The 27,554-nt window shown below is 38.6% G+C and overlaps 1 protein-coding gene across 5 annotated transcripts in view; it reads right to left on the bottom strand.

Annotated features, from left to right (window-relative positions):
• PDE7B (phosphodiesterase 7B) overlaps positions 1-27,554 on the bottom strand; it is a 369,928-nt gene that overhangs the window by 255,260 nt on the left and 87,114 nt on the right. For 4 of the 5 annotated variants that reach the window (XM_055535706.1, XM_055535708.1, XM_055535703.1 and 1 more), the window contains exon 2: positions 5,524-5,584. Coding sequence is in view for 3 of the 5 variants with exons in the window: in XM_055535703.1 (XP_055391678.1) it covers positions 5,524-5,584 (61 nt within the window). In the remaining 2 variants the exon portion in view is untranslated. Of the gene's footprint in view, positions 1-5,523; positions 5,621-27,554 lie in introns of those variants that run through there. The other variant, XM_055535704.1, reaches the window with a different exon arrangement.

Below are 27,554 nucleotides of genomic sequence, written 5' to 3'. Positions count from 1 at the left end.
CTCTCTATCAAAGTTAAAAAATGCTCTCTGACCAGCTAAACAAAAGAGACCATGATGCTCTACCATTTGGTATTTCTGTCCTTTTTAGAGTGGGTACTAACAGTCAAACTGTCTACAATAAAGCCTCAAATTCCTTCCTAATTTATCCTTTCACACTCCTTGTGGTCTGAAACACGTTCTTCCTTCTTCATTCCTCAACTTTCCTGTATCTAGGCTTTTAAATATGGTCATGTATCCACCTAGAATGCTGCCTCTTTATTGGTCTTTGCATAGCTCACTCTATGTGTCATCACATGCCAGTTGCATGCACTCTCTTCATCTTCTGAAATTCCTTTTATATCACTTGTCACTCTCAAGCTAGCATTGCGTATTTTGCGGTCTGGGACTTGAGTCTCTGCCTGGACTGGAAACCCTCTGTGCTTCACTGGCCTTTGCATCCCCAGTGCCTAGCACAGTCCTCGCATATAGCAGATGCTCAGTGAATATCTGCTGAATGAACATTAGATGATGTCTTTGAGGCACAACACAATTTTGAAGAGTGTATTTAATATTTAAAAAAAATTGCCCTCACATAATGGTTTATCTTTTCAATTGCTTTTCTAAACACTGTTCATGTCATCAATAAATAATTTACTATTTATTACTATATTATTGTTCATCATCAACTTGCTTATTTTCAGTTGTTTATTATTTATTTGTTAATTTATTAATGCATATGCCATATCTAAAGCATTATAGCAGGCAATGTCTCCTCACAGAACATCACATTCTGCATCACCAGGACAACCTCTGGGCTGGAAGGAACAGATATTTTTATTGCTACTTGGCAGAAAAACTATAAATTATAGTCTAAAAGATGAAGCAAGTTCTGAGAGTACCCAGGTAATTTTTCAGAAGTAGGACCAGAAAGCAAGTCTCCCTGTGCTCATGTTGAATGTTAGCAAAATATTGATTTTATGGTATTCTGTTGCTTTGAAAACTGATGATCACTTGAAACGATTTAATAAAAGATTTCAACCAGAAACATGACAATATGAACACCCCTTTCTAAGCTATGGCAGGTAGGAAAATACATACGTCTACGAAAATGATATGACACCAATTAACATGAAAGGAATCACACATGAAACAAAAGCAGAGCCACTGAAAATTCAAAGTGTAAAATTATAAGGGAAAGAAGAGGCACCAAGTCTGATTGGGAACTCTTTTGAGAAACTTTCCCCCTCCAGCATTTAGCATTTCCCAGAAAGAAGTTAGCCAATGAACTAAGAAGTGAATCAACATTGATCATTTTATGTAGTTTCTTCTTGGTTCTTTGTACCTAATGTTTTCATTATACTTTGAAAAATAAAATCCTTTGCGGAACTGGCCATACTTCATGCATTAATTGTGCAATGAGAGATCATTTCTCTCCCACTTCCTTCTGCCTTTAACATCAGTTCATTACCCGTATTTAAAGTACTTACTATATAGTGTAAGTATAGCTTAGTGTAATATATAGCTTCACTGGTGGCTCAGACGGTAAAGCGTCTGTCTGCAATGCGGGAGACCCGGGTTCGATTCCTGGGTCGGAAAGATCCCCTGGAGGAGGAAATGGCAATCCACTCCAGCATTCTTGCCTGGAAAATCCCATGGATGGAGGAGCCTGATAGGCTACAGTCCATGGGGTCGCAAAGAGTCGGACACGACTGATATAGTGTATACTCTTTGATATAGTTGTATAAACTTTGAGGTCTATCTGAACTTGAGAGAAATCTTATGACTAAAAGTTTTTAAGAAGGATGGGGATGGGAGTTTGAAATTTCAAACTCCTTAAGGATGAAGGAAAGAAGAAAGCAACATTTATAACCATTTGGTGCTTAACATGGTCCACACTTGTCACCATGACAGAATCATTTTACTACACAGTAGAAAATAACACCAGAGAAGGCAATGGCACCCCACTCCAGTACTCTTGCTTGGAAAATCCCATGGACGGAGGAGCCTGTTAGGCTGCAATCCATGGGGTCGCTGAGAGTCGGACACGACTGAGCGACTTCACTTTCACTTTTCACTTTCATGCATTGGAGAGGGAAATGGCAACCCACTCCAGTGTTCTTGCCTGGAGATTCCCAGGGACGGGGGAGTCTGGTGGGCTGCCGTCTACGGGGTCGCACAGAGTCGGAAACGACTGAAGTGCCTTAGCATAGAAAATAACACAAGATATACTAACACAACTATACTCCAATAAAAATTAATTAAAAAATAAAATTGGCTATTATGTACTTGAAAATAAAAGCCAAGATTTTGAGAACAAAAAAGTTAAAGAGAACCTATATAAAACTGGAAAAGGATTAATTGATACAATCTTTTGGGAAAACCAAATTATTTGCAGTAATAATTTGCTACTACTTGTAATAAAAGTGCAAGTACTGGTAAAAAGGAGTATATAGTAAGTACTCTGTAGCCACCTCTGCAGTACATCTTTATTATTTACCTTCATATCCAACACAAACTATTCCCCTGAACGTAGAAACCTAAGACCCATACATGACAATATGGATTTGCTTTCATTTAAAATTGTTTTGAACTCAGAATTTCAGTAACTTCAAGTGAATTTTGCACTTATACCTCATTGAACTTAATGACCCAAAAGTGTGAGCTTGATGAGGTTGGCTTGTGAGGAAAACAACAGAAAGCATAAAAATGGTATTTCTAAATGATCTGGGGACATACCAGCGGGACAGAAGAAAACTGCAAATGGTGTGCCTGACTAGTGACATTCTTCCCTATTCCATCTCAAACGTGCTGAAACCAGAGCACAGCTGGGGTCCAGGCAGGAGTTTCCAAACCTGCTGTGTGAGTGGGCATAGCAGGGACCTTGGAGCTGGTGAGCCAAGAACCTGACCATTTAAAACTATGAATGTCTCAGGTTGGCCTCCATTAGGGATCTCAATACTGGGGTGGTACGATGATCAGGGGTGAAGTTTTGGAAATACAGGCTTTACTGATTTGATTTTCTTGTTTCAAAATTTTAATTTGTTCATAAAAAAGTTATAACATGACTTGCAAAAACAGAAACTGCATTCATGACTTAGAAACACAAAACTTAATAGTCCCTTTAAATAGCAGAAACTCCTATCCTTTATTGTTGAGGATAAAAAGTTTTCTCAAGAAATGCTTCAAGAAACCATAAGGGCTGGTCACAAATTCCTCTCAAAGGAAGCAACAAATGAATTAAGACCTCAGACAGTGGTGAAGTGGAGCTTTATTGTTATTGTTGAGTTACATAGATGCCCTTTCTCGATAATATACAAGATGTAGCCTCAGTTTTGGTGAGTTACATGTTCACACTGTGAGTTTCTCTTGTTTCTTTTAAAGGAATAAATTATTCAACTTCTTTTTTCATTATCTTGCATGGTATTGCTGAGAAATGATAGCCCTTCTGCTTCAGGTGAACACACCATTGGAGGGTTGATCCACCTGTATTGATATCCATAATAATTTAATTTTGATATTCTCTTTCATCTAAGATTTCAAAGGATTTTTTAAATGTTTTAATTAAATTTTGCAGCTATCCTCTTAAAAAGATAAGCAGGAAAAAAGTCTAAGTCTTTTGAGAGGTAATCTTTTTGAGGGCATAATTTTAATTATCAGAGTAAGACATAGTAATATCTTCAAAATTCAATAAATATTTACCATCTACTTTAAAGGTAAAATGTATAATTGTTCTTCCTATTCCATCTTTAATTATTCCATGTCCTTAAACTAATAAAAACTTCCAATATCATAGTTCCTTTATATTATTTAGTTAATAGAAATATAATTAACTAATGAAACCTAAAAGCTTAATAATACACTGCCATTGTCAAAGATATCTATGCTTTGAAAGAGAAGCCATGGCCTAATTTACTTAAATAAATGATCTAATTAAATAAGACGCTTAGGATGGACTTTGCCTGTCACATATTTCAGTACTCAATTAAAATTCTTATGACAGTGGCAGCAATATAGAGCTGATTTATATAAATATTCTTCTGATCTTGGGATTTTGTGGAATTTGGCACATTCCTTGGGGGAATGCATTTGGTGGCCAAGAATATCTTCTTGTTAGGGATATAAATCATACCATATTATCTAGAAGAGATGGAAAGATGATTGGCTTTAATTGAAATTAAGTCTATAGGCAGTAGTGGATAGTCTGTTTTGTCCTTTTCATAGCTATAAACTAGTCAAACAACGTACAGGGGAGGAAGTACAAGGAAAAATTCAATCAAAATAAGTGATGGACTCATGCATTTAAAGTCATCATGAGTTCAAACTGATTCAAGTTAGTAGATCATGTAGAAGCTATAATCAACATTTTAGTTATGATCTGCTTCAATTTTCTTTCAGTAAAATGAGGATTATAACAGGAAAAATTCATCCTGTTATTGTGAAAATTAAGTGAGTTAGTTGATAAATAAATATGATATGGTGATAAAATGATTTCCTCAAAATCCAAAGTTGGGACATATAGCTGGACAAAAGAATTTTTTCTACTTCCATCTCTCTCTCATTTGTACCCATTATTAGCATTGTGAAGCATTTTTGTGGTTAAGAAAAAGGACTACTGGATATTTGACATGGATTTATGGAGCTGTGCTACTTTCAGTAAAATGTTCATTTTCCAGTGGATATGTTACTCTATAGCCATGTTGTTGTTGTTTTGTTGTTGTGTCTGACTCTTTCGTGACCTCATGGACTGTAGCCCACCAGACTCCTCTGTCCATGGAATTTCCCAGGCAGGAATACTGGAGTGAGTCGCCATTTTCTACCCCAGTGACATAGTTTAGAGGCTCAAATAAGATCTAAATACTAGACCTAAAATTTTACAATTTAAAAATTTTTATATCATGATTTAGATTTCTCACTTTGAGATTAAGTGCATCACTTATATTCTCTGACCTAGTTTTCTAATCTATAAAATGAGGAAAATAATATCAACTTCATTTTTAACAGAATATAGTATATTAAAGAGTTTGTGAAAGGTATTGATGATATATCATCCCACAAAAACAAATTATCATTCATTATGAGGCTGTGATTTTTATTACTAATGCAATATGACTAATTGTTGTGCTGACTTCATTTTAGTTCAAATGTATATTTCTCTCAGGCATTGTAAGTAAGGACTTTGTGCTGTGGTGTAAACAGTTTACTTATCTAGTATACCATCTCTAGTTTAGGATTTACAATGTGATTCTTCTTACATTTACATTCCAGTTGCCTGAATACAAGGCACCCGATATTATGCTGACGATCCAAGAAAAATTTTGAAAGGCTCAAAAGCATGGTTCCTGAATTACTGAGTTATTACAATCAAACTCTTTCTTTATCATCAAGTGTTCCACATATAAATGTGTTATAGTAGTCTATAAACCTATAAAAGAGCCAATTACCCTCTGCAATATGAACAAGAGACAATCAGTAAGGCAACAGAACAACAGTAAGCCCACATGACATCAACATGCTTAACAGATTTAAAATGAGAAATCTTCTTACCTAGCATGCAAACACATTTGACATTCTGATCAGGGTTTTCAAACAAGATTTCGCCACACCTCTGAAATAGAAAGAAAGCCATCATTATTTTAAGATTTCCTTTTAGGATTCCCAAGGCAACATGTCCATGTCACCTGACATCACCATAACATTATTCTATTCTTCATGTTTTCTTTAGATACCTGAATCTAGGCACTTGTCATGAGCAGAGACTTTCCTGGTAGTAAAATACTTAAGAGGTAAATTGGGAATAGACTGTTCCTGCATGCCTCATGCCCCTCCCTGGAGCTGACTCTGTGTGCTCCTCTGAGGGGTCACAGCCTGAGCACTCAGTGTCCAACAGTTTCTATTTCAATAGAAGATATGCAGTTTATTCAATCTAATAATCTGAGGTTAATCATTCACTCTCAAAATTGGTCCTTCTTCAGCACTGAAATTATTCTAAGCTACCTACTCTGCAATCAAGCAGATATTTTCTAACACAAACCTCAGTGGTATACACTTAGCTCTCTGAACTTGCAGACTCTGAACTCTCTGTTCAAATAAAGAAATGATGAAAAAGTGGCATTCATAATGCTTTTCTAGAAGCATCAACCCATAGAAATATCAACTTTCTTATCTACATCTCAGTTCCAACTTGCTTGTTAAAATTTTTGTGCAAGACAAACTCCAGAGATGCAATCAGTTACTTTAGACCACATTTATGAATATGATTGGCTAATGGTTGGCACCCAAACATGTAAATAAATCCTCCAAATCAATAAGAAAATAACAAATAATCCAAAGGAAAATGGAAAAAGGATAAAAGAGCCTGTTAGCCTGTGTAGTAGAGGAAATAGCCAATTCATGGAAGAGGAAATCTGAATGGTCATTAAATAGAGAAAATATATTCCACCACAATAATAATCAGGAACCAGCAAATTAAAGATAAAAATAAAGATGCCTATTTTGAATGCAAAGATATGGGAAGACTTAGAAATCTGGCAGAAACAAGTTTGTAAAAAAATGTAGAAAAATGGATATTTTCATATACTGTGAGTTTTAGTATAAAATGATGGAATCATTTTGGAGAAAAATTGGCAAAATCTTTACCAAATTTCTACTTATTAATGACTGGATTTCATTCTTACTGAGTTAAAATGTGTATAGACTATGATACAGCAAGTCATCTTCTAGATTGATAACTAGTGAAACTTTAATATTCAGCTACAAAATAGATAAATGTTATTCATATATTGGAATGCTACATGGCAGTTAAAAATGAAAATGAATTAGGGTTACGTTACTGTGAAAACGTATTAAATATATAATATATACCTATGAATACATAATATACAAATTGTATAATATATTCAAATTATATAATATATAATGTTCAAATCATATAAAATATATGTAAGTTTTAAATCATATAAATATATATAATGTTTAAACCATGTAAAAGTATGTTAGGTAAAACACTATCTCCATTTTTTATGAAGTTGAAAATATCTAAAAATAACACATTGTTTATGAATATATTAATTTACAGAAGAAGCATAAAAAAAAGGCAAAGAAAAAAAATATCAAATTTAGGGTAAGGGATAAATACACAGAGTTATGAAATATTGGAGGGTATACAGGGGTTATCAACTTTTTCTATAATGATTTGTTGCTGAAATTATTCTGTTTCCTATGCTTGAAATATTTCAAAATAAGTAAGAATTTCCCCCATTTGCAACACTCTGATTATAAAAATGGCCCTTCACATACTGCTTCTCTGCTGTCTCCCATGGGCTTATGGAGGTCATTTAGTACCAGACTATATTTGTTTTCACCATTTATTTCCTTGTCCTTAGGAAGACTGAGACCATTTACTTTAGTCCATTTTCCTCTTTCTTTCACTCTTCACATCTTGGTTAATTCCACTCCAGTCAATCTTTATTGTACCTACACTTAAAACATCATAAGGCAAAGTAATTTCTGAAGAAAACAACTCCCAGATCTGAGAATTTACCTTCTTTACATCTAATGACGAAACCTCCTGGTACACAGAGGCACAGGTTGAGAGGAATAGCATGACCCAGTTACGTTAAAATCAACCCATTTTCTGAGATGACCCACATCGTGCACAGAGATGGATAGTTGGCTCGAGACCATGAAAAGGAAGCAAGTTGCTGGCTAGTGTGGGTGGACTGCGGAAAGAGGAAGACCAGGCACACGTGAAGGTTCGCAGAGGGCACTGAATACTGAACGGAAAGTACGTGGCTTTTCTCCTGCTTTACTCTGCTGAACTAAATGTCATGTAATATTTATCATACTATGCAATCTCTTCAGGCTTCATTTCTCTGTAAATAACATGGGGATGCTAATACATGCCACAAAGTCTGATCAAAGAGCAAATGTGAGGGTTAACGATCCGTGGAGTCTGACCCAACTGTCTGTTGCTGTTTGGTTTGTGTTTTGGCAGAGGTTATATCCTTTCAAACTGCTAGGATCCATTTCTTGCATTACTTGCTTTTCAAATGGGTATTTTTTATACCCTGAAAGAGTTAATGATTATTTTTAATTGAAAGATCAGAGGTTTCTAAACTGTTTTTAGCTCCTTGGTGAAACAAAGTGCTAGGAAGTTCTATCAATCCATATTCTGGATCTTACAGGGAAGTAACACTGAAGTGATCCCTTACATTTTGTTAAGAACGAAGCCCACACATGTGCTAGGATGGAAGAGTTTTCCTTCCTTAATTGCAGGGGTTTGCAGAAGATGGTGGGTACCCAAGTCCAAGGGCAGCCATAGGTCTACCCCTCAGGTTGTAGGTTGGTGTGGGTGTGGGTGGAGGTCTTGCTTCCTTTCTTGGACATGAACAAATCCAAGAGAAGTTTCTGAAACTCCCATGACACCTGCATTCCTTAAAAGCCATGGCCTGCCTGGGTTCAGTGACCACATAAGCTAATGACCAAGCAGCAAGAATTGGCATGGCAGCCCGTCCAGTGACCACAAGGCAGTCCTCTTCATTGTCATTATCTCCCTGGCTATCTGGGCGATGGCTGAGGCACCTCTAACTAGTGCTTTAATTGCCCTGCTTTGTAAAGTTACCCGATGTTGGCACCCGATTTTAAAGCAATGCACCAAAGGGAATCTGACTGCTCTCAGTTCTCAGGATTTGAAAGAAACCAGATTTTTTCCAGCAATTTTTCTTATTGGTGCCACTGTTTGCAGGGCCTTTGCTGCCAAGTTCCTGCTTGCTGTGCAACCCAGGGTGAGACCCAGTTTAGGAGATTAATTGGGCTAAGGCACAGGGTCCAAGTCCCAGAAAACCACAGGATCTGCTCTGAGGGAAGGTTCCATGCCTTCTTGGAGTCTCTGGGCTGCAGACCGCCCCTCTTGCTGCTCTACCTGGTCATGCATTCGGGGACTCCCCAACCCCGCTCCTCGCTGCTGAATGACCCTGACTTTGATCCAGTTCTGATCCCCAAGCTTCTACCTTATTCTCAGAATCTCATCTCTCCAAAAGATCTGCATCTTTGCTTTGTCTCCTGTGCCTAAAATAATGAGACCAGCTTGCCTTGCTTGTGTCCATCACTCCCAGCTAGCCCTGCTAAATAACAGGGCATAGTTACTAAGTCCCCATCTGGAGCCCTGTTAGCAACAGAGAGAGTCTCTTGTCACATGCCCTCCTCGACAGCACAAAGGCTATGCTACACATGAACTCAGGTGTGTAATGCCTATTGTCTTCATAGACTGCAAAGAATCAAACCAGTTTCATTGTTAGGATTTTTAACATGCCTCATATTATAATCCTGATGCCTTATACATACCAGACCCTTAACAAATATTTGTAAACTAGCTAAAATTTCTTTAGCCAATACTGTGGGCTAAGCATTGTTCTAAGTGCTATCTATACATCTACCATCTTGTACTCTGATTATACTCTTTTAAGAGTGAAGAAAATTGAGGCACAGAGAGTACCACTCACTACAGAATATTCCCCCCTCCATGAGTGAGAGAATGAAAGCTGATGGCTTCCCTAATGCTTGACCAGATTCCCAAATAGAGGCTACTACAGGCTTCCTTGTGGTCTTGGCCAAGTATGCCAGGTCTGTTTACGCGTCCTTCTCTCCTTCATTAGCCACAGATGTTTGCAACAGTTGCCACCTATATAGGCCTTGGGTTAGACAGACCTGAGTTCAAATCCTGTTGTTGCATGCACGTACTTACTATACCATAATGGATTATTTCGTTCTAAACTTGCTAAAGAAAGCTAAACTTGCTCTCTCATCTGTAAAATAGGGTGGTATTATCTACCTCATATCATTACAAGTTTAGCTTTTAATCTATTATGAACCAGAATGTACCAATTTAAATTACTGTATATGAGATTATAATATGAAAATAGGACTTAATAAATTGAACTCATCCATTAAATTCTAGTATAATGCCCCTGTTATTATTTAAGATTAAAAACAAAGCAATACTTCTAATTTTAAAAGTCAGAATAGTTTACAAGTTAGTTGCTAATTTTATTTACTAAGAATCTTCCACATTAAATCTAAAATTTACCTTTTGCTTAGGAAGAGCAAGATGGATGTTATAAAGTATGGCATCTATTCTATTACAATAAAAATTTATATTAAAATATTTAATTTTCATTAGCTTAATTATGTGTTCTACTAAAATGTACAATAAAGTATATTTCTCTTAAGTGGACTGTATTTTTTCATTACTTTTATCATAAAGTTAGTTGTGAAAAAAATGAATATTAAGTACAATTTTTAAAAATCACATTTAAGTACTCAGCAATCCTGTTTTCTTAAGGGGATGTTATATCTGAAGTGAAAATAATATTCAAATATTTATAATATTAACATGTTGTTCAGTTGCTAAGTCATGCCCAACTCTTTGCGATCCCATGGACTGTAGCCCACCAAGCTCCTCTGTCCACGGGGTTTACCAGACAAGAATATTGGAGTGAGTTGCCATTTCTTTCTCCAGAATAGTAAGTAGCATGTTATACTCATAGGAAGTAAGAAAATTAAAGACAGTGAAAAGTTTACACATTGTTCAATTGGCAGCACTTCGAACTTTCTTAAACCAGTAAATACTTTTTTTTTGCTTCACATAAAATTTCATCCTGTTTTTTTTCTGAATATTTGCTAGCTCTTGACCGAGCAGGCATAACTCATTTTACTGTGTACTGCTTTATTTGTTTTTTATAAATTGAAGATTTGTGTTAACCCTGTGTCAAGCAAATCTACTGATGCCATCTCCCAACAGTATTTGCTCACTTTGTGTCTCTGAGTCACATGACAGTAATTCTCAAAATATTTCAAACCCTCCACCAGCAAAAAGATTACAACTCACTGAAGGCTTAGATGATGGTTAGCATTTTTTACAATAAAGCATTTTAAAAATAAGGCGTGTACATTGCTTCTAAAGACATAATGTTATTGCACACAATAAGTGATATTATAGTGCAAACATAACTTTCATTTGCACTGGGAAACCAAAAAAATCATTTGACTTGCTTTATGGTAATATTCAGTTTATTGCGGTAGTCTGGAACCGAACCTACAATATCTCTGAGGTCTGCCTGTGTTTAGTCTCTCAGCAGGCTTGCAGCAACTAGTCTTTTCAGGTTGGGTATATTGATATTTTTGGATAGGTAGAAACATTAGCAAACAAATAAAACCCAAGACAATTTTTTTTGCTTATTGGTTTTCCCCTGTATTAGCTGAGGCAGTAGCTGTTTTCCACAAGCAGGTAATGGTAACTGTTATCAGCAAATAATTAATAGTTGTGATTATTTGATTATTTCCTTCCACCATTATAACTTTTCTTAAGCAGAAAAGAAATTATTAAAGGGAATTCTGTTCAGTTCAGTTCTAGGTGCGTATAAAATCATTGGAGGAGCAGGCTACAGGCTGGTCCTCCAGGAATGACTCAGAGAAAAATGTGAAATTGACTCATGAGGGGAACTAATGGTGGGCCACAACTGGGAAACTGGAGAAACAGAAGGCATCACTGGGATTTCTGGTCCAAGGTCACATCACCTTGGCAGTGATCCAAGGATTGAACTGTGGTGTTAGAGAAGACTCTTGAGAGTCCCTTGGACTGCAAGGAAATCCAACCAGTCCATTCTGAGGGAGATCAGCCCTGGGATTTCTTTGGAAGGAATGATGCTAAAGCTGAAACTCCAGTACTTTGGCCACCTCATGCGAAGAGTTGACTCATTGGAAAAGACTCTGATGCTGGGAGGGATTGGGGTCAGGAGGACAAGGGGATGACAGAGGATGAGATGGCTGGATGGCATCAATGACTCGATGGACGTGAGTCTGAGTGAACTCCGGGAGTTGGTGATGGACAGGGAGGCCTGGTGTGCTGCGATTCATGGGGTCGCAAAAAGTCGGACATGACTGAGAGACTGATCTGACTGATCTGATCTGGGCACAACTGCCTCTTGACACCTATGGAGCTAGTGACTGGATATTGGATGCTACTGCAGATGCAGAAAAACCCAACATCTCCACGACTGTACTTGATAAATCACTCAACAAAACAAAGTGAAAAGAACCTCTGACATATGATTAGATCTATTTTAAGAAAAAATATAATAAAAAGGAAGCTGAATTTCTTGATCTGAAGAAGAGCTAAGCATGGTGGAAAGGGAAGTCCATCTCATTCATTCCCAGAGGCAGCAGAGGCAACCTGGAGGAGGCGCACCCTTAGCACACGCTGCCTTCATTCCACCCTCGCCGCATCTTTAAGCTCTTGGATTCTGCAAGTTGGCCATCCAATACAAGAATTTCTCTAGTGAGGTTTCTAGTAAATAAGGCAAATACCTGTATGCTGATGCATTTGTTCTCTTTGATCATCCCTTGCACATCTTGCACGATGACTAATGCATCATGGCACTCCTGATGGTAATCAAATGAAGAAATAATTCTTTACTGCAATTCTGTAGGATATACTTGAGATTTGGGATTATCTGGGGGTAGCATGGGGCAGGGGATTTTTTTTTCTGGATACTTATGTATACTCACCAGTAAGTGCTGCGATTAGACACAGCCATCTGATGTGGAGCTGCAAAGGGGGTGATGAAGGGGCAACTTAACACTGAAAAGACATCTTGAAACATCTGGGTCATTTCCCATCTCACATTTTCCCCTAACAAAGAACTGAATGACACTAATTAAAGCCAGACTCCTAGAATATCAGCCTGGAGAGAATATGGCTTAGATCTGCAGATCATAAAAACATAGGTTCTGTTAAGGGACTGCATTCCTTAAACTCTAACATGGCCTGGAAGCTTGAGACTCCCTTATATGGTCTATCAAATGAGTGAATGAATGAGTGAATATTAAAAAAGACACCATTATCAAGTGCCTGCTCTATGCAAGCACTGTATTGAAGGTGGCTGAAAAAATCAAATGAGGTTTAAGCTAGATCCTATCCTCAGGAATTTTAAAGTCTGGTTTGAAGTTAGAACATAAAATGCTATGAGCATCCTCAAAGGTGGACACCCAACACTGTTTGGGGCTACCAGAAGGCTTCCAAAACGAGATGACCACAGGAGAGTTGGCTGGCAAAAGAGAGGACCTCTCCTGGTAGAGACAGCTGCCTGTGCAAAGTCCAGAAATCCTGTTAGAATTCCTTGGCAGCTGCCCAGGATGGGAGCAATGTTGTGGTGGGTCAGGGTAGAGGGTTTAATCAAAGAGGCAGAGTTTATATGCACACACACACACACACACAAACACATTTCAAGAATTTCCTGGAAGTCCAGTGGTTAAGACTCTGTGTTTCTACTGCAGGAGGCATGGGTTTGATCACTGGTTGGGGAACTAAAGTCCTGCATGCCACATTGCATGGCCATTTTATTTTTTTAATGGGCTGGGATAGCAAGTCTAGGTTTGCTTTTGAAGAGCCAAAATGCTCAGTGAATTCTTTTAACAGTGTGACAAATAATTACAATACAGTTGTACCAAATCTCTCTCTAATGGTATTGGCTGCAAGCTTTCTGTCCATTTCTACCTCAGACAAGGAACCAAGCCCGAGGTGTTTCTTATTCCTTTTTCTTGGATCATCACACAAGATGGTGATGGCCAAAGGAACAACCCCTAACCACCTGGCTGAAACCTCCTGTGAGGCCGACTTCTGCTACTGCTGGAGCCATTAGCACCTAGAATTGAGCCCATTATCATTTTCCTGGCGCCCAGAGGTGCCTTTTCAGAGACTCCAATCTCACAGTGGCCACGTCCCTCCTACCCTGTGGGTGGCATAGCCAGGCCTTCATCTCTCAACACTGTGCAGCCCTTTGTGCCAGAGGATGGCAGATTTGGACCTGGGGCTGATTTCGGCTCAAGCTCATGTTTTCCTTTCTAAGTTTTTCCAGTGAAAGAGCAGATTTCCATCTCATTGCAGGCTGTTAAAACGTCAGACTAATAAGTTTTCAACAATCTGACAGTGCAGATCTCCAGCAACAACCTGGCTCTGTCTTGGAATCAGGGCCTCATCGTCCAACCCAACCTCAGCCAGTCAAAATAAGAGACACACCAGCAGCAGAAAAGAAAAAGAAAGATAATCACCTTGAGCTGAGCAGAAATTCTTCACAAATCCATTGTTGCCAACAGCCAACAGCAAATCTGTGGGCTGCCTAACCTGAGGTGACCTGTCGGGAAGGGCCATCCCTCATAAACCTCTAATTAGCTATGGTTAGCAGTGACTTGAAACGTATTAATGCTATTGCTATTGGAAAATGAGCCTACCAGCTTTTAACAGCTTTGTTTTCTTCTTCAGTCAAATGTTCGCTCAATGCGTATGCTTTCTCTTAGAGAGGTGCCAGGAGCAGTGATCTCCAGAGAGTCTCTCAGCATTTTATTACACACCCCTATTTTTAAATGTTTAAAAACTACTTATTATGAACCCAAACTTGGAAAACTTGGTTTCAGCCCAAGGGTAATTTTTTAAGTTATTAAACAAACATCCAGAATGAACTGTGTTTCCTGTTATTTTGGCCCTGGACAGTAGAGGGCACTAGAAAGGCTGTACTTTCTAACGGTCCACTTGGACCCCCTCAGGGAGATCCTGGGGTTAGATAACTCACAGGTTCAGAGTTACTGTGTTAGGTTATCTTATGCCCTTCTGTTCCTGCAGACTTTCTCCATGTACTACTTTTAATCTTGAATTCCTCTGCACACATCAAAATGCACATTGAAAACCATATTTTTCATCATGTAAAGCCATGACAATAGCCTCAGGGCAAGCCCAGTTTTAGCAGAATCTGTACCTGTGAGGGCTGACGGCATGTGGACTATAACTGAGGTATCTCTCTAAATGTACCCAGTTATAGCAACTGAATGGGGATCTTGGTCCAAGGCACTTTGGGAATAATTCTGGTATGAACTCAGAGAATTCTCCATTAGATACAAATAACAATGCCATAAATCTTGACAACCAGAGCGAAAAATATGTCAGAATTTTATCTTCTATCCTTTCCAAGCTCCAAGTGTTGATAATAAGCTGCAGCTAGTTTTCCATGAAAAAGATAGATACTTCCATGAAAGCAAACAGCTAATGCCATAACCATTTCCCTACACATAGGGACTTCTGAAAGGTAAAGTCCACAGACACTTTGTGTTAGAGAAAAGAGAGAGCAGTACAGAAAGAGGATAGATTGGTACATATAGAGGAAGGAACTTAGAGTATCTGGATTGAAATCCCAACCCTAGCCCTCACTAGCTGTGTGATTTGGGGCATATCTTACCTTTTTGAACCTCCTCATAGAACAGAGAGAGCAACAATGCTCAGCATTCTACTGAAATAATGTCACATGTGTGAAAGCATCTGTGTACCCTGAAGCCCTTAACGGGGCCTGGTGTGAATGTTGTCTTGTGGAAGAAAAGAGGTGGAAGTAGGAGAGGGCCACTTGGTGGTACAGTGGACAAGATAGAGAACACAGTTCTACTGTGTAAGGCATGGATTTTACAAGGGGAAAATTTTGCTCTTTGCCTAATGGAGAGCACTGGTCCCTCCAAGGGTAACTTGCAAAACCAGACATCGAGAGAACAGAGGTCTGCAGGGCAGAAAAGAGGCAGGAAGCTTGGGTTGGGTAGGAATAGCAGCCTTTGACAAAGTATTTGAGAAAAACAGAGGAAGCAAAGTCTAGTGTGAGGTGCAGAGCCGAAAAAATGCAGGCAAAGGAAGACGGCTGTGTGAGGATTTGCAGTTTGGACAGGGCAGCTCCAATACCAGAAACAAATACCGTTAATCTGGGAGGGATCGGGGAGAGCATTGTGGCCAACCAAGTCACTTTATAGATTTAGCAGATAGACAAGTCCCTGTTGGGTGAGGTAACTTTCCATTCTAAGGTCTTAGGATGAGCAGAGTATGGGCTCTGGAGTTCACATCAAGACTTCAGTATTTACGAGCTGTATCGCCTTGGGCAAGTGACTCAGTAATTCTCTGCCTCAATTTCCTCATACATAAGATGGAGATAACACTACTGCCTACATCGTGGGTTCATCATGGGATCAAGTGAGGATTAATATAAAGCACCTAAAATAGTGTCTGGAGGAAGTGAGTATCCAATGAATTATTATTTTTAATGGTATACAATTATTCAGAATCAGAGAAGCCAAGAAAATTGTGTCTTTTTCGACTGTCATTCAGTGTTACTCCATGTTACCTTCTTGTTTTTGACATTGAGCTATTGCCCTGGGAGCCTCAAGTCCTCCAAAGCATGCATAAAAAGACAGAAGCTGGCAGTACTTGTTAGATGGGAGTGCCCCAAAATATTTACTTAATGAATGGGCAGTCTGAAGGCAAAGGGCAGATTGAAAACTGGACCAATCCTTCCTAGACAACTATCTCCAGTTTCTGCAAGGGAGGAGCTTGAGGGTCTAACGTCAAGTCTCATTTTTTAAAACAGAATATTTCATTCAGAAAACCTTCATTGGCAGCTTTCCCATTCAGTAAAGATATTCACATATCTGTCATCAGCAGGCTTATGCTGTGTGTGTGTTCAGTTGCTTCAGTCGTGTCCGAGTCTTTGTGACCCTATGGACTGTAGCCCACCAGGCTCCTCTGTCCATGGGGTTCTCCAGACAAGAATATTGGAGTGGGTTGCCATGCCCTCCTCCACTGGATCTTCCTGACCCAGGGATCAAACCTGCATCTCTTATGTCTCCTGCATTGGTAGGCAGGCAGGTTCTTTACCACTAGCACCACCTGGGAAATTCAGTAGAACCTATCTCTATTTTGATTACATTATTTTCAAATAATTCTTATGTCTGAAGTCCTAAATAAGGAGGATTAAGCAGGCTTTCTGTGTCTGTGTAGTAGAGATGCTGACTGTAGGAAGTCCTTGTGGATTACTTGGTTACTGGACTGATGCCCAAGGACCATCTAGCTCTGCTTGATGCACTCTTATCCCTGGCATCAAGGAAGAAGGAAGAATCCAAAGAGGTTTGAGAATGTAGAGATTTCTCATGTTGATCAGGTACACTAACCACATCCTCATGGGTGTGGAAGAGTTTCTGAATAGGGTATTCTAATTGGATAGAGGAGAGAGAAACTTTTTGTTAAGTCCTCAGTGGATAAAGGGAGGCATTGAAAGTCATGAGATAAGCTGGAAGGGTGTCTGTTTTAGGTGCCATAAACCATAGGTACAAAAGCTTAAAGGCGGTTGAAAACTTGAAGGAAGTTAAGAATGGCTACAAGGAGATGAGGTTCAGATAATCAGGAGAATAGAGGAGTGAGGAGACAGGAGGCTGAGGAAGTTGGCAGGGAGCAGACCTTGCACGGCCCTGTGGGACTCCATTTAGTGATTGGACAGCAGCCTGGATTCTGTAGACCCTGGATCTGAACAAAGTCACTGTAGGTCACAAGCCATCTGTTCAAGGCAGTAGAGAAATCCCAACAGTGTTTAGAAAGCTTTTGTAACAGGAATACTGTACAGCAGCCACATTTGCTGACCGATGTTGCTCTTCACAACTCTTGGCAGTAGCCTTTGGTGGGAAGAGGGTTCTGCTACAAGAGTGAAGCATCATCTTATAATTGTGAGTTTATAATCATCTTATAATTAATGACATTACTTTACTATCCCTAAGACTTCTGGCAACCAGCGACATTAGGAAATTCCTCAGAACTGCTCACTCATTCTCACTATCCAGTATTACCTCACACAGGGTGTTCACAATCAGATTTCTTCTGATTTAGTGTAAATCCATATAGCCTTGATGGAGGGCGAATCAGGGAATGAGACTCTGACTTGCTATGTTTCCTAGTCTGGCATGAATATAATATTAATATATTATGGAGACCAGGCCTTTCAAATCATGCATAGAGTGAGGGTTGGGAATGCATAGAAAGGGACGATTAGCACTCAAGATCCCTGATGCCAGGAGACAGAAGAATGAAGCTCCTGGAACAAAAGTCCTTCCCTTTTGAACAAAAGTCCATTCCCAAGATGCTTGAAAAGGCATCTTCTCAGAGACAACTGGGAAAGCATGCTCTACTTCAAGAAAATTATTCCTTTATTCGACTGTCACCTTCAGAGTGAATTTGAACCAGAACAGGACTCCACGTCCCTGCACTTCAAGCCGACACAACGTGCAGCAGTGCCCCGCCCTGTCCTCCCCCTGCCCCTGGAAGGCTGATGCTGAGTGCTTGGAACAACCGCCTTTTTGTCTGACCGGTGTGCTGCCAACAATATGTACTCACAATGGCTCAGCTCCAGCCATCTGGTCAAAGCGTCCAAGCTTTAGACATTGTTTTTCTTGATTTACATGGCAATTTGCAAGCTACTTTATATGACCCTATAGACAGCACAAGCTTAATAGATAATATCAGCAGTATCTCCAAATGCTTGCACAGACGTCACGATTCAGAGATTCACGGGACCTCATCCAGCCCGTAACTGAATGAGTATTTACCCAGGACAAAGGAGTACTTATAATGTGCTCCCTGCAACTCAGGGCAGTAATGCTCCTGTACATAAACCAACAATTAAATGTAATCCTATACACTTATAGTTTTAAAAGAAATTCAAACCAGTCCTTGGAATTAAATAACCCCAGTGCTAGAGAAAATGACTTCCAGAACATCAAGCCTGACAGGCAAACACAGGGTCTCTGAGCCACAAAGGAACAAACACTTTTCCACAGGGATAAGGGCCTGTTGTATAACTACTTGTGAGGTCAAAGATCCAGATGTTCCCGTAGACAATCAAAAAACTATTACTGGTCAAATTGTATTGACTATCTCCATATGAACAGCTCTGAGACATGGATCTGGCCTCAGAAAGGAGATTTCTGTAAATTCTACTAGCAATCAATGGCAACCCCAGGCTAGAGTTGGAAAAATCTGGTATCTTGGAGAAATAACTGACAGGTTTTATAAGCTGCAAAGGAATATGAAAATCTGTGAAAATAAGTATTTATTTTGCTAACAGTTATATTCTGCCTTGGTATCATTTATTCAATCCCAAAACCTACTTTGAAAAAAGCAATATTTAAAGAGTTATCTCCTCTTGGGCCTCCCTCAGGGGCTGAGACTTGTGGTCTGGTTCACTGTCCACCAGCACCCAGATCAATCAATGTCTGTCACATCCTAGGCTCTCTACAAATATTGCTTGAAAAAAGAATGAACAAATGAGTTGAGACAAAAATATATCCAATCCCTTCATTACTATATCTCAGTCAAGTTAGAAATTTGTGATATGGTGTCAATTTAAATTGAAAGAGGAGAATAAAGGAAGTCAAGTTATACTTAAAATAAGCTCAACTGCAAGTTTTGATGCCATTACCCCGTTAAGAAGTTGGTAACTGGAGTTGTGCTGTGGATCTACTATGAATTCCTGTAAGTGGGTGCAACCCAAAGGCAAAGATTTCTCCAAGTACTATATTTTTGAAAGATAATTTTCCCTGGGGAAAGCAAGAATAATAAACATTCTTTATTTTCAACCAGCAGATCTTTCCACTGACAAATACTACTAGAATTAAACATTGAAACAAAATTTGTCTTAAATATCCTTGTCAGAGTTCAGATCAGGAAATAGAGGTAATATCTATATTCTATTGCCTTAGTATATGCTTCAGGGTTAAAGGAGAGCAGTCCTGGGTGTTCATTGGAAGGACTGATGCTGAAGCTGAGACTCCAATACTTTGCCCACCTCATGCGAAGAGTTGACTCATTGGAAAAGACTCTGATGCTGGGAGGGATTGGGGGCAGGAGGAGAAGGGGACGACAGAGGATGAGATGGCTGGATGGCATCACTGACTTGATGGACATGAGTTTGAGTGAACTCCGGGAGTTGGTGATGGACAGGGAGGTCTGGCATGCTGCGATTCATGGGGTCGCAAAGAGTCGGACATGACTGAGCAACTGAAATGAACTGAACTGAACTGAAGGATTAAACCAGCAAATTTGAGAAGTAAAACCAATATTTGAGGAGAAAACTTGTATAAAAGTCACTTGGGGATTATGTGGAGTAAGAAGGGCAGTATTGTTGATAGTTTATGATTCTCATTTTAGTCACTTTATTGCCTCAAGATCTTCAGCAGCCTTTTTACAAGTTAGAGATGATCATTGATTTAACATTTAATTTTTAATGGTGTCAGTAAACTCAAGTAATCCTGAAGATCACGCTTTGTTTTCATCCCTACAAATCTGCCTGTGAAACCGACACCCAGTATGACATATATTCATCAACTAACAATGCTCACTAAGTAATTAGTGCTTAGCAAACTAGCAGGCTCCTGCTTATATTGAATCTTTTTAACCTAATGACATAAAACTGTTTTCTCTATGTATTTTTTGCAAAGCAAGAAAGAACATGAAACAATAATAGCAAATAGTCTTAGAAATAAAGAAATGCTTATAGACCCACTGTATTCCTTGAGCAGCCTTGAATTACAAAAGGGAGAGACTAGAAATCTCTTCAAGAAAATTAGAGATACCATGGGAATATTTCATGCCAAGATGAGCACAATAAAGGCCAGAAATGGTATGGACCTAACAGAAGCAGAAGATATTAAGAATAGATGGCAAGAAAACACAAAAGAACTATATGAAAAAGATTTTCATGACCCAGATAACCACGATGGTGTGATCACTCACCTAGAGCCAGACATCCTGGAATGCAAAGTCAAATTGGCCTTGGAAGCATCACCACAAACAAAGCTAGTGGAGGTGATAGAATTCCAGTTGAGCTATTTCAAATCCTAAAAGATGATGATGTGAAAGTCTGCCCTCGATATGCCAGCAAATTTGGAAAACTCAACAGTGGCCACAGGACTGGAAAAGGTCAGTTTTCATTCCAATCCCAAAGAAAGACAATGTTAAAGATTGCTCAAACTACATCACGATTGCACTCATCTCACATGCTAGCAAAGTAATGCTCAAAATTCTCCAAGTCAGGCTTCAACAGTACGTAAACCATGAACTTCCAGATGTTCAAGCTGGATTTAGAAAAGGCAGAGGAACCAGAGATTAAATTGCTAACATCCGCTGGATCATCAAAAAAGCAAGAGAGTTCCAGAAAAACATCTACTTCTGCTTTATTGACTATGCCAAAGCCTTTGACTGTGGATCACAACAAACTTTGGAAAATTCTGAAAGAGATGGGACTACCAGGCCACCTGACCTGCCTCCTGAGAAATCTGTATGCAGGTCAAGAATCAACAGTTAGAACTGGACATGGAACAACAGGCTGGTTCCAAATTGGGAAAGGAGCTTGTCAAGGCTGTATATTGTCACTCTCCTTATTTAACTTCTATGCAGAGTACATCATGAGAAATGCTGGACTGTATGAAGCATGAACTGGAATCAAGATTGCCAGGAGAAATATGAATAACCTCAGATATGCAGATGACACCACCCTTATGGCAGAAAGTGAAGAGGAACTAAAGAGCCTCCTGATGCAAGTGAAAGAGGAGTGTGACAAAGTTGGTTTAAAACTCAACATTCAGAAAACTAAGATCATGGCATCTGGTCCCATCACTTCATGGCAGATAGATGGGGAAACATTGGAAACAGTGACAGACTTTTTCTTTGGGCTCCAAAATCACTGCAGATGGTGATTACAGCCATGAAATTAAAAGATGCTTGATCCTTGGAAGAAAAGTTATGACCAACCTAGACAGCATATTAAAAAGCAAAGACATTACTTTGCCAACAAAGGTCAGTCTAGTCAAAACTATGGTTTTTCCAGTAGTCGTGTATGGATGTGAGAATTGGACTATAAAGATAGCTGAGTGCCGAGAAATTGATGCTTTTGAACTGTGGTGTTGGAGGAGACTCTAGAGAGTCCCTTGGACTGCAAGGAGATCCAACTGGTCCATCCTAGAGGAAATCAGTCCTGAATATTCATTGGAAGGATTGATGCTGAAGGTGAAACTCCATTACTTGGCCACCTGATGCAAAGAACTGACTCATCTGAAAAGACCCTGATGCTGTGAAAGATTGAAGATGGGAGGAGAAGGGGACAACAGAGGATAAGATGGTTGGATGGCATCACAGACTCAATGGACATGAATTTGAGTAAGCTCTGGGAGTTGGTGATGGACATGGAAGCCTGGTGTACTGCAGTCCATGGGGTTGCAAAGAGTCATGCAAGACTGAGCAATTGAACTGAACTGATCGTAATTAAGGATATGAGTTGACCTTAGCTTTGAATTCTCGCATCCAGCAGAATGTTTGACCTAAAGTAAATGTCCAGTAAATGCTCTTATTACAGAAAGAAAATAAAACAAACCAAGGTAAGTGATCATCAGTTAAACAAATTCTACTTAACTCAGTCATGTCAACCCAAGCATTTGTGGATATCACTGTTAGGTATGAAATATGTGTGTGTGCACACATCCACACACACATATACATATGTATATGCCTATATGGGCTTCCCAGGTGGTGCTAGTGATAAAGAACCTGCCAGCGATTCAGGAGACATAATGATACATGGGTTTAATCCCTGGGTCAGGAAGATCCCCTGGAGGAGGGCTCAGCAACCCACCATAGTATTCTTGCCTGCAGAATCCTATGGACAGAGAAGCTTGAAGGGCTACAGTCCATAGGGTCACAACAGTTGGACATGACTGAAGTGACTTAGCATGCACGCATGCATATACATATGTATTTACATATTGATACACACATATATATCATATCCATACACATACAATGTACATAACATCACTCTGCTTTCTAGGGCACTGTAGTTTAGTGGTAAAGAGTCCAGGCTCTGTCTGTACTCTCATGACAATGAGTTTGAATATCAGATCCACCATTTCCTAGCACATTGACCTTGAAAATTGTCTTACTCTTTCTCTCTAAGCCTGTTTCCTTACCTAAAAAACTAAGACAATACAGAATTGTTAAGAAATTAAGTGAGGTAACATACATAAGGTTCATAGAGTGTGCCCAGGGCGCAAGAAGCTGACAACACATGCCATCTGTGACTAACCCTTACCCTCTGGCCATCAAGTCAAATAAACAAAGAAAGAAAAGCCTTCCTTTTAACTCTGGATATTGTGAAATTCTGCTTGTCCTCCAATCAAAGTGAATATTTGCTGTTTCCTTTGTTCGTCTTGCAAATCTTTTAGGAAGTGTAAAGAAGTGGTGACAGGGAGCTGGGGCTTTGGAGTCCAGCAGCTCGTGGGTGATCTCAAGATGCCCTTTACACTTGCTTTATCCTCTCTAAATTAATGGGACAAAATCTACCTCACAGGGTTGTCATGAGCATTCGATGTTTTATCAGTAAAGTTCTTGGCTCTGCTGTATTATGATATGTATGTACACATCTATGTAGTTATCTAACTCTGCTCTAGTGTTTTAACTTCAGTATCTATCCTCCCTTCTCCAGATGTTCAAATTATCCCTATTCTTCATGGTCCAAATAAAATGGTGATCCTTTACAAAGCTTTCTTGATTTTTCTGGAGCCTGAATTAACCTTTTTCTTTCCTGAATTTTCTATAATTCCTGTAGCCACCTTCCACTTTTGCTTGACATTTTCATTACTTTGTCTATTAGACCATCTGGATTAAGTGCTAAATGCAGATCTACTTTATTTACTTATTCCATTTATTTCCCATTCAGCCTCTGGAATAGTATATATATTTATCTGTGGGTGCATGTATGTGTGTGCTCACACTTATATATATGGTAATGAAAAATATTTAACAAGAATCTGTTTTAAAAATCTTGTTACAAAATTAGTCTATAAATCTTTTGAAGTACATGTATGTCTCTCTTTGGGATATGTGTGCATGTTTTTACACAGATCATCACCCCTCGCCCCACACCTACACACAAACATATTTCAAACGTCTGCAGTTAGAATCTTAAACTGTTCCAAAGAATAATATGTAGCACACAGTGCTAAACTCATTGTGGAATTCTGTTCTTCATGTTGAAATCTCCTATTTATTTTGAAGTGATTAAGAGAGGACACAGTCTCTTGTAACACTTCCTGTAATATATTTTGTTATTATTCCAGGAAAAATTTTTGATCACTGTTACTCATTTATTACAAATGAAAATACTAAACTTTTGGAATCAAGGAAGTACTATTCAGTTGCTTTCTTGGCCCGCCACCATTCATACCTTTCACTTTTACCACTGCCAACATTCCTTTAGAGCCCTTTGTTCCCGAAACATTTCTTCATCTCAACCCCAAGAATAATTCTTTTTTATTTTCAAAAGGAACAATCTTCATGTTGGATAACACTCTCAATGTTATCACTACACATGGGTCACCAGCACTTCATATGCTATCATCCATATCATATAAAGAATATTCTTTTAAAGAGAGTACTTAGTTAAAATTGATGAACAAAGGAATAAATTATGAAATTTGGTTAAAAATAAAGTTCTAAAGTCAAGATCTGATTTTAAGTACCTTTATGTTAACTACTCATCAGTTTCATGAAATAATTACTAGTCTTTATTTTCAAATTTTACACCTTTATGTGGTTTCTATTCTCTAAAAAGGAAAATTAACATCTTTTCTGACCTTTTGTGTAAAACCTTTAAGGCAAATTTTAAGGAAGATAAAATATCAGCCAACATATTAACAACTGATGTTTCAAATAAGTGGTTAGGTGAGTTGGCAAGGATGATTCCTCATAAGGAAACTATTTTGATGGTCAGAATAATAAGGCCAAAGAGCTCTGGCACATGATACTTTTAAAAAATGAAATATAACACAAACTTTCAATTGCACATGTAATTCCAATAGCCCAGAAATCTTATGGTGAATAATAAATGTATATTAAAGCCTTTGTCATGTATGCACCACTAAAATATTTGAATATGAACATCTTGGAAATAATTTTATGACTATTTTTATTTCTTCCTTATTTTCTAACTCAGTTGCATAAGCCAGAATCCTAGATGTCTGACTTGATTTCTCCCTTTTTCTCGCTGCCTCACACCTTAGCTCCCTCAGCCTCAAAACAATTTAATGAATTTTTAAGTCCATTTGCTTTATCCTTCTCAAATTCATCTACTTTCCCTAACCCACTGCCAGTTCTCAGTTCCCAAAGGGCTCTCATCCTGTGCTTTAGATTTGCAAAGCTGCCTCATAAATCTTTTTTTCAGTGTTACCTCCCTCCATTCTAATCGTCACATAGCAGCTAGAATGGTCTATGAATCTGAGTCCATCACTTCTCCGCTTAAAAGTCTCCCCTGGCTACTTTTCCATCATCATCATCTCGAATTCTCAGCTGGCCGTCAAGGCTTCGTCCACAGGCTCTTGCTCCCCAGTTGACTCTTGCTCTAGGCTCAGTGAGCCACCTTTCCAAAACCTCACTGGCTTCACCTGGAGACCTCTGCACCTTCACCAAGAAGCTCCTCCTTATCTATATTTCAGGTCACAGTTTTGACATCACCTGCTCCTCCTGGAGGCCTTCTTTAACCCCAAGGTGATGCCGAGTGCCTCTTCCTAGGTCCTGGTGGTACCCAGGAAAGACATCTATGGACCTATTAATCACATTGATGTCATTTCCTGAAGTGAGTCAAGTAAGGCCCCTAGCTTTTTTTCCAGTTATTTCTTGGTGCCTTATTCAGTGCCTCCTACTTAAATGTTTGTTGAAAGAAAGAAGGAAGGAAGGAAGGAAGCAGGGGTAGAAGGATAAATGATACTATTGGAACAAAATGGAATACAATACAAAATCTACCTAGTAATCCAAGAGTATGTCCAGACTATGAGAAAATTTGTATTCAAAGCAACAGTCAAATAAACAATAAAAACACTTAATACTTTCTTTGACACCGAGTTTCTGTCTTGCTGAAAAACAAAGACATTCAGGGCTGAGAATAATGTAGGCTAGATGCATCACATCCTTATTATTTGTTAATAGCATCCAAAATATCACTACAAAAGTGCAGTACAATGTAGTGGGATAGATTTTAGTTTTGGACCTCTGCTTATTGCATAAATATAGACATATATTTAAAATGTTGGCATTTTAAAGTTTAGATTAATTAAAGAAAAATCCTTATGATCAGAAATTTTAAGACTAACTTCTTTCTCCATATCAGCACACACTAACATATTTGGGACCTGTGTTATGTATGACTAAGCATACAGTTAAAGAATTATACAAGCAGTGAAAAATTCCTATGAAAGACAAGGATTTAATCATTTGTAAGTTTTAAAACACTTATAATTATCATGTAAATTTTATGGTTTTACCATCCTTAATTTTTGAACTAGACCGTTTTTTTTTTCCTTATCCTCAATCCAAAAGAGATAAGAAAATTTTATCTGTTTTTGAAAAAATAAATTCAATTAAGAGAAAGACACTTTCTATTTGAAGCAACTTCACTTAAAATGGCTGAAATTTAAAACAAATTCAATTTTAAGCAGTTACAGTGGCCTTTTTAGGTGACCAAAATCAATATATCATTGCCTGTGAATAAATTTTACCTGCCTACTGGATCCAACTTAAAGACCACCTTCCCAATCTATTCCCCTACTCCTCATGTCACACTGCTATGTTAGCCATATGTGATTTCCCCCTTCTCCAAATCTTAATGATAATTTTTATCTTTTAATACTCAACATTGTTTGCCTTATAAGCAATATCTTTATATTGTTTGTTGTTCATTTGCTAAGTTGTGTCTGACTCTTTGCGACCCCATGGACTGTAGCATGCCAGGCTTCCCTGTCCACTATCTCCCAGGGTTTGCTCACACTCATGTCCATTGAGTTGGTGATGCCATCCAATCATCTCATCCTCTGTCGTCCCCTACTCTTCCTGCCCTCAATCTTTCCCAGCATCAGGGTCTTTTCCAAAGAGTTGGCTCTTCACATCAGATGGCCAATGTATTGGAGCTTCAGCTTCAGCATCAGTCTTTCCAATGAATATTCAGGGTTAATTTCCTTTAGAATTCATTGGCTTGATCTCCTTGCTGTCCAAGGGACTCTCAGGAGTCTTCAGCCCCACAGTTCGAAAGCATCAATTTTTTGGTGCTCAGTCTTCTTTATGGTCCAACTCTCACATCTATACATAACTACTAGAAAAAACATAGCTTTGACTATATGGACCTTTGTTGGCAAAGTGATGTCTCTGCTTTTTAATATTCTGTCTAGGTTTGTCATAGCTTTTCTTTCAAGGAGCAAGTGTCTTTTAATCTTTATGTTAGGATTCATTACTCCTATTTCGATCTTAAGCTCATTAAAGAGTAGAAATATTTCTTCTCTTTGGATCCTCAACAGGACCTAGGTAACACAATTAATTGTTGAATTAAATCTCTGACAAATAAAAATAACACAATGTATTTGTTTTTGCCATCGTGTTTTTCATTTCATTACTAATGACACTCGTAAAATTACATGGCTTTCAGCAGCATGAAAACTCAGCAGTTATACAGTTACGTTTATCTCTTGAAGATCCCTTTCTATATAATCTTATTTTTTTCTCATTTCCCAGAATGATTCCTAGATCCCATTGATATAATATTCTTCATACGTATGTATATATGTATGACTCATTCATAACCACTCCTGTGCCATCATCCAGGTGGCTTCCCAGGTGGCTCAGCAGTTAAGAA

This window comes from Bubalus kerabau, chromosome 9, assembly GCF_029407905.1.
Source record: "Bubalus kerabau isolate K-KA32 ecotype Philippines breed swamp buffalo chromosome 9, PCC_UOA_SB_1v2, whole genome shotgun sequence".
In the NCBI taxonomy this organism is placed as follows: domain Eukaryota; kingdom Metazoa; phylum Chordata; class Mammalia; order Artiodactyla; family Bovidae; genus Bubalus; species Bubalus kerabau.
The sequence above is the reverse complement of the archived record's forward strand: the minus strand, read 5'-3'. Positions and strand labels throughout refer to the sequence as shown.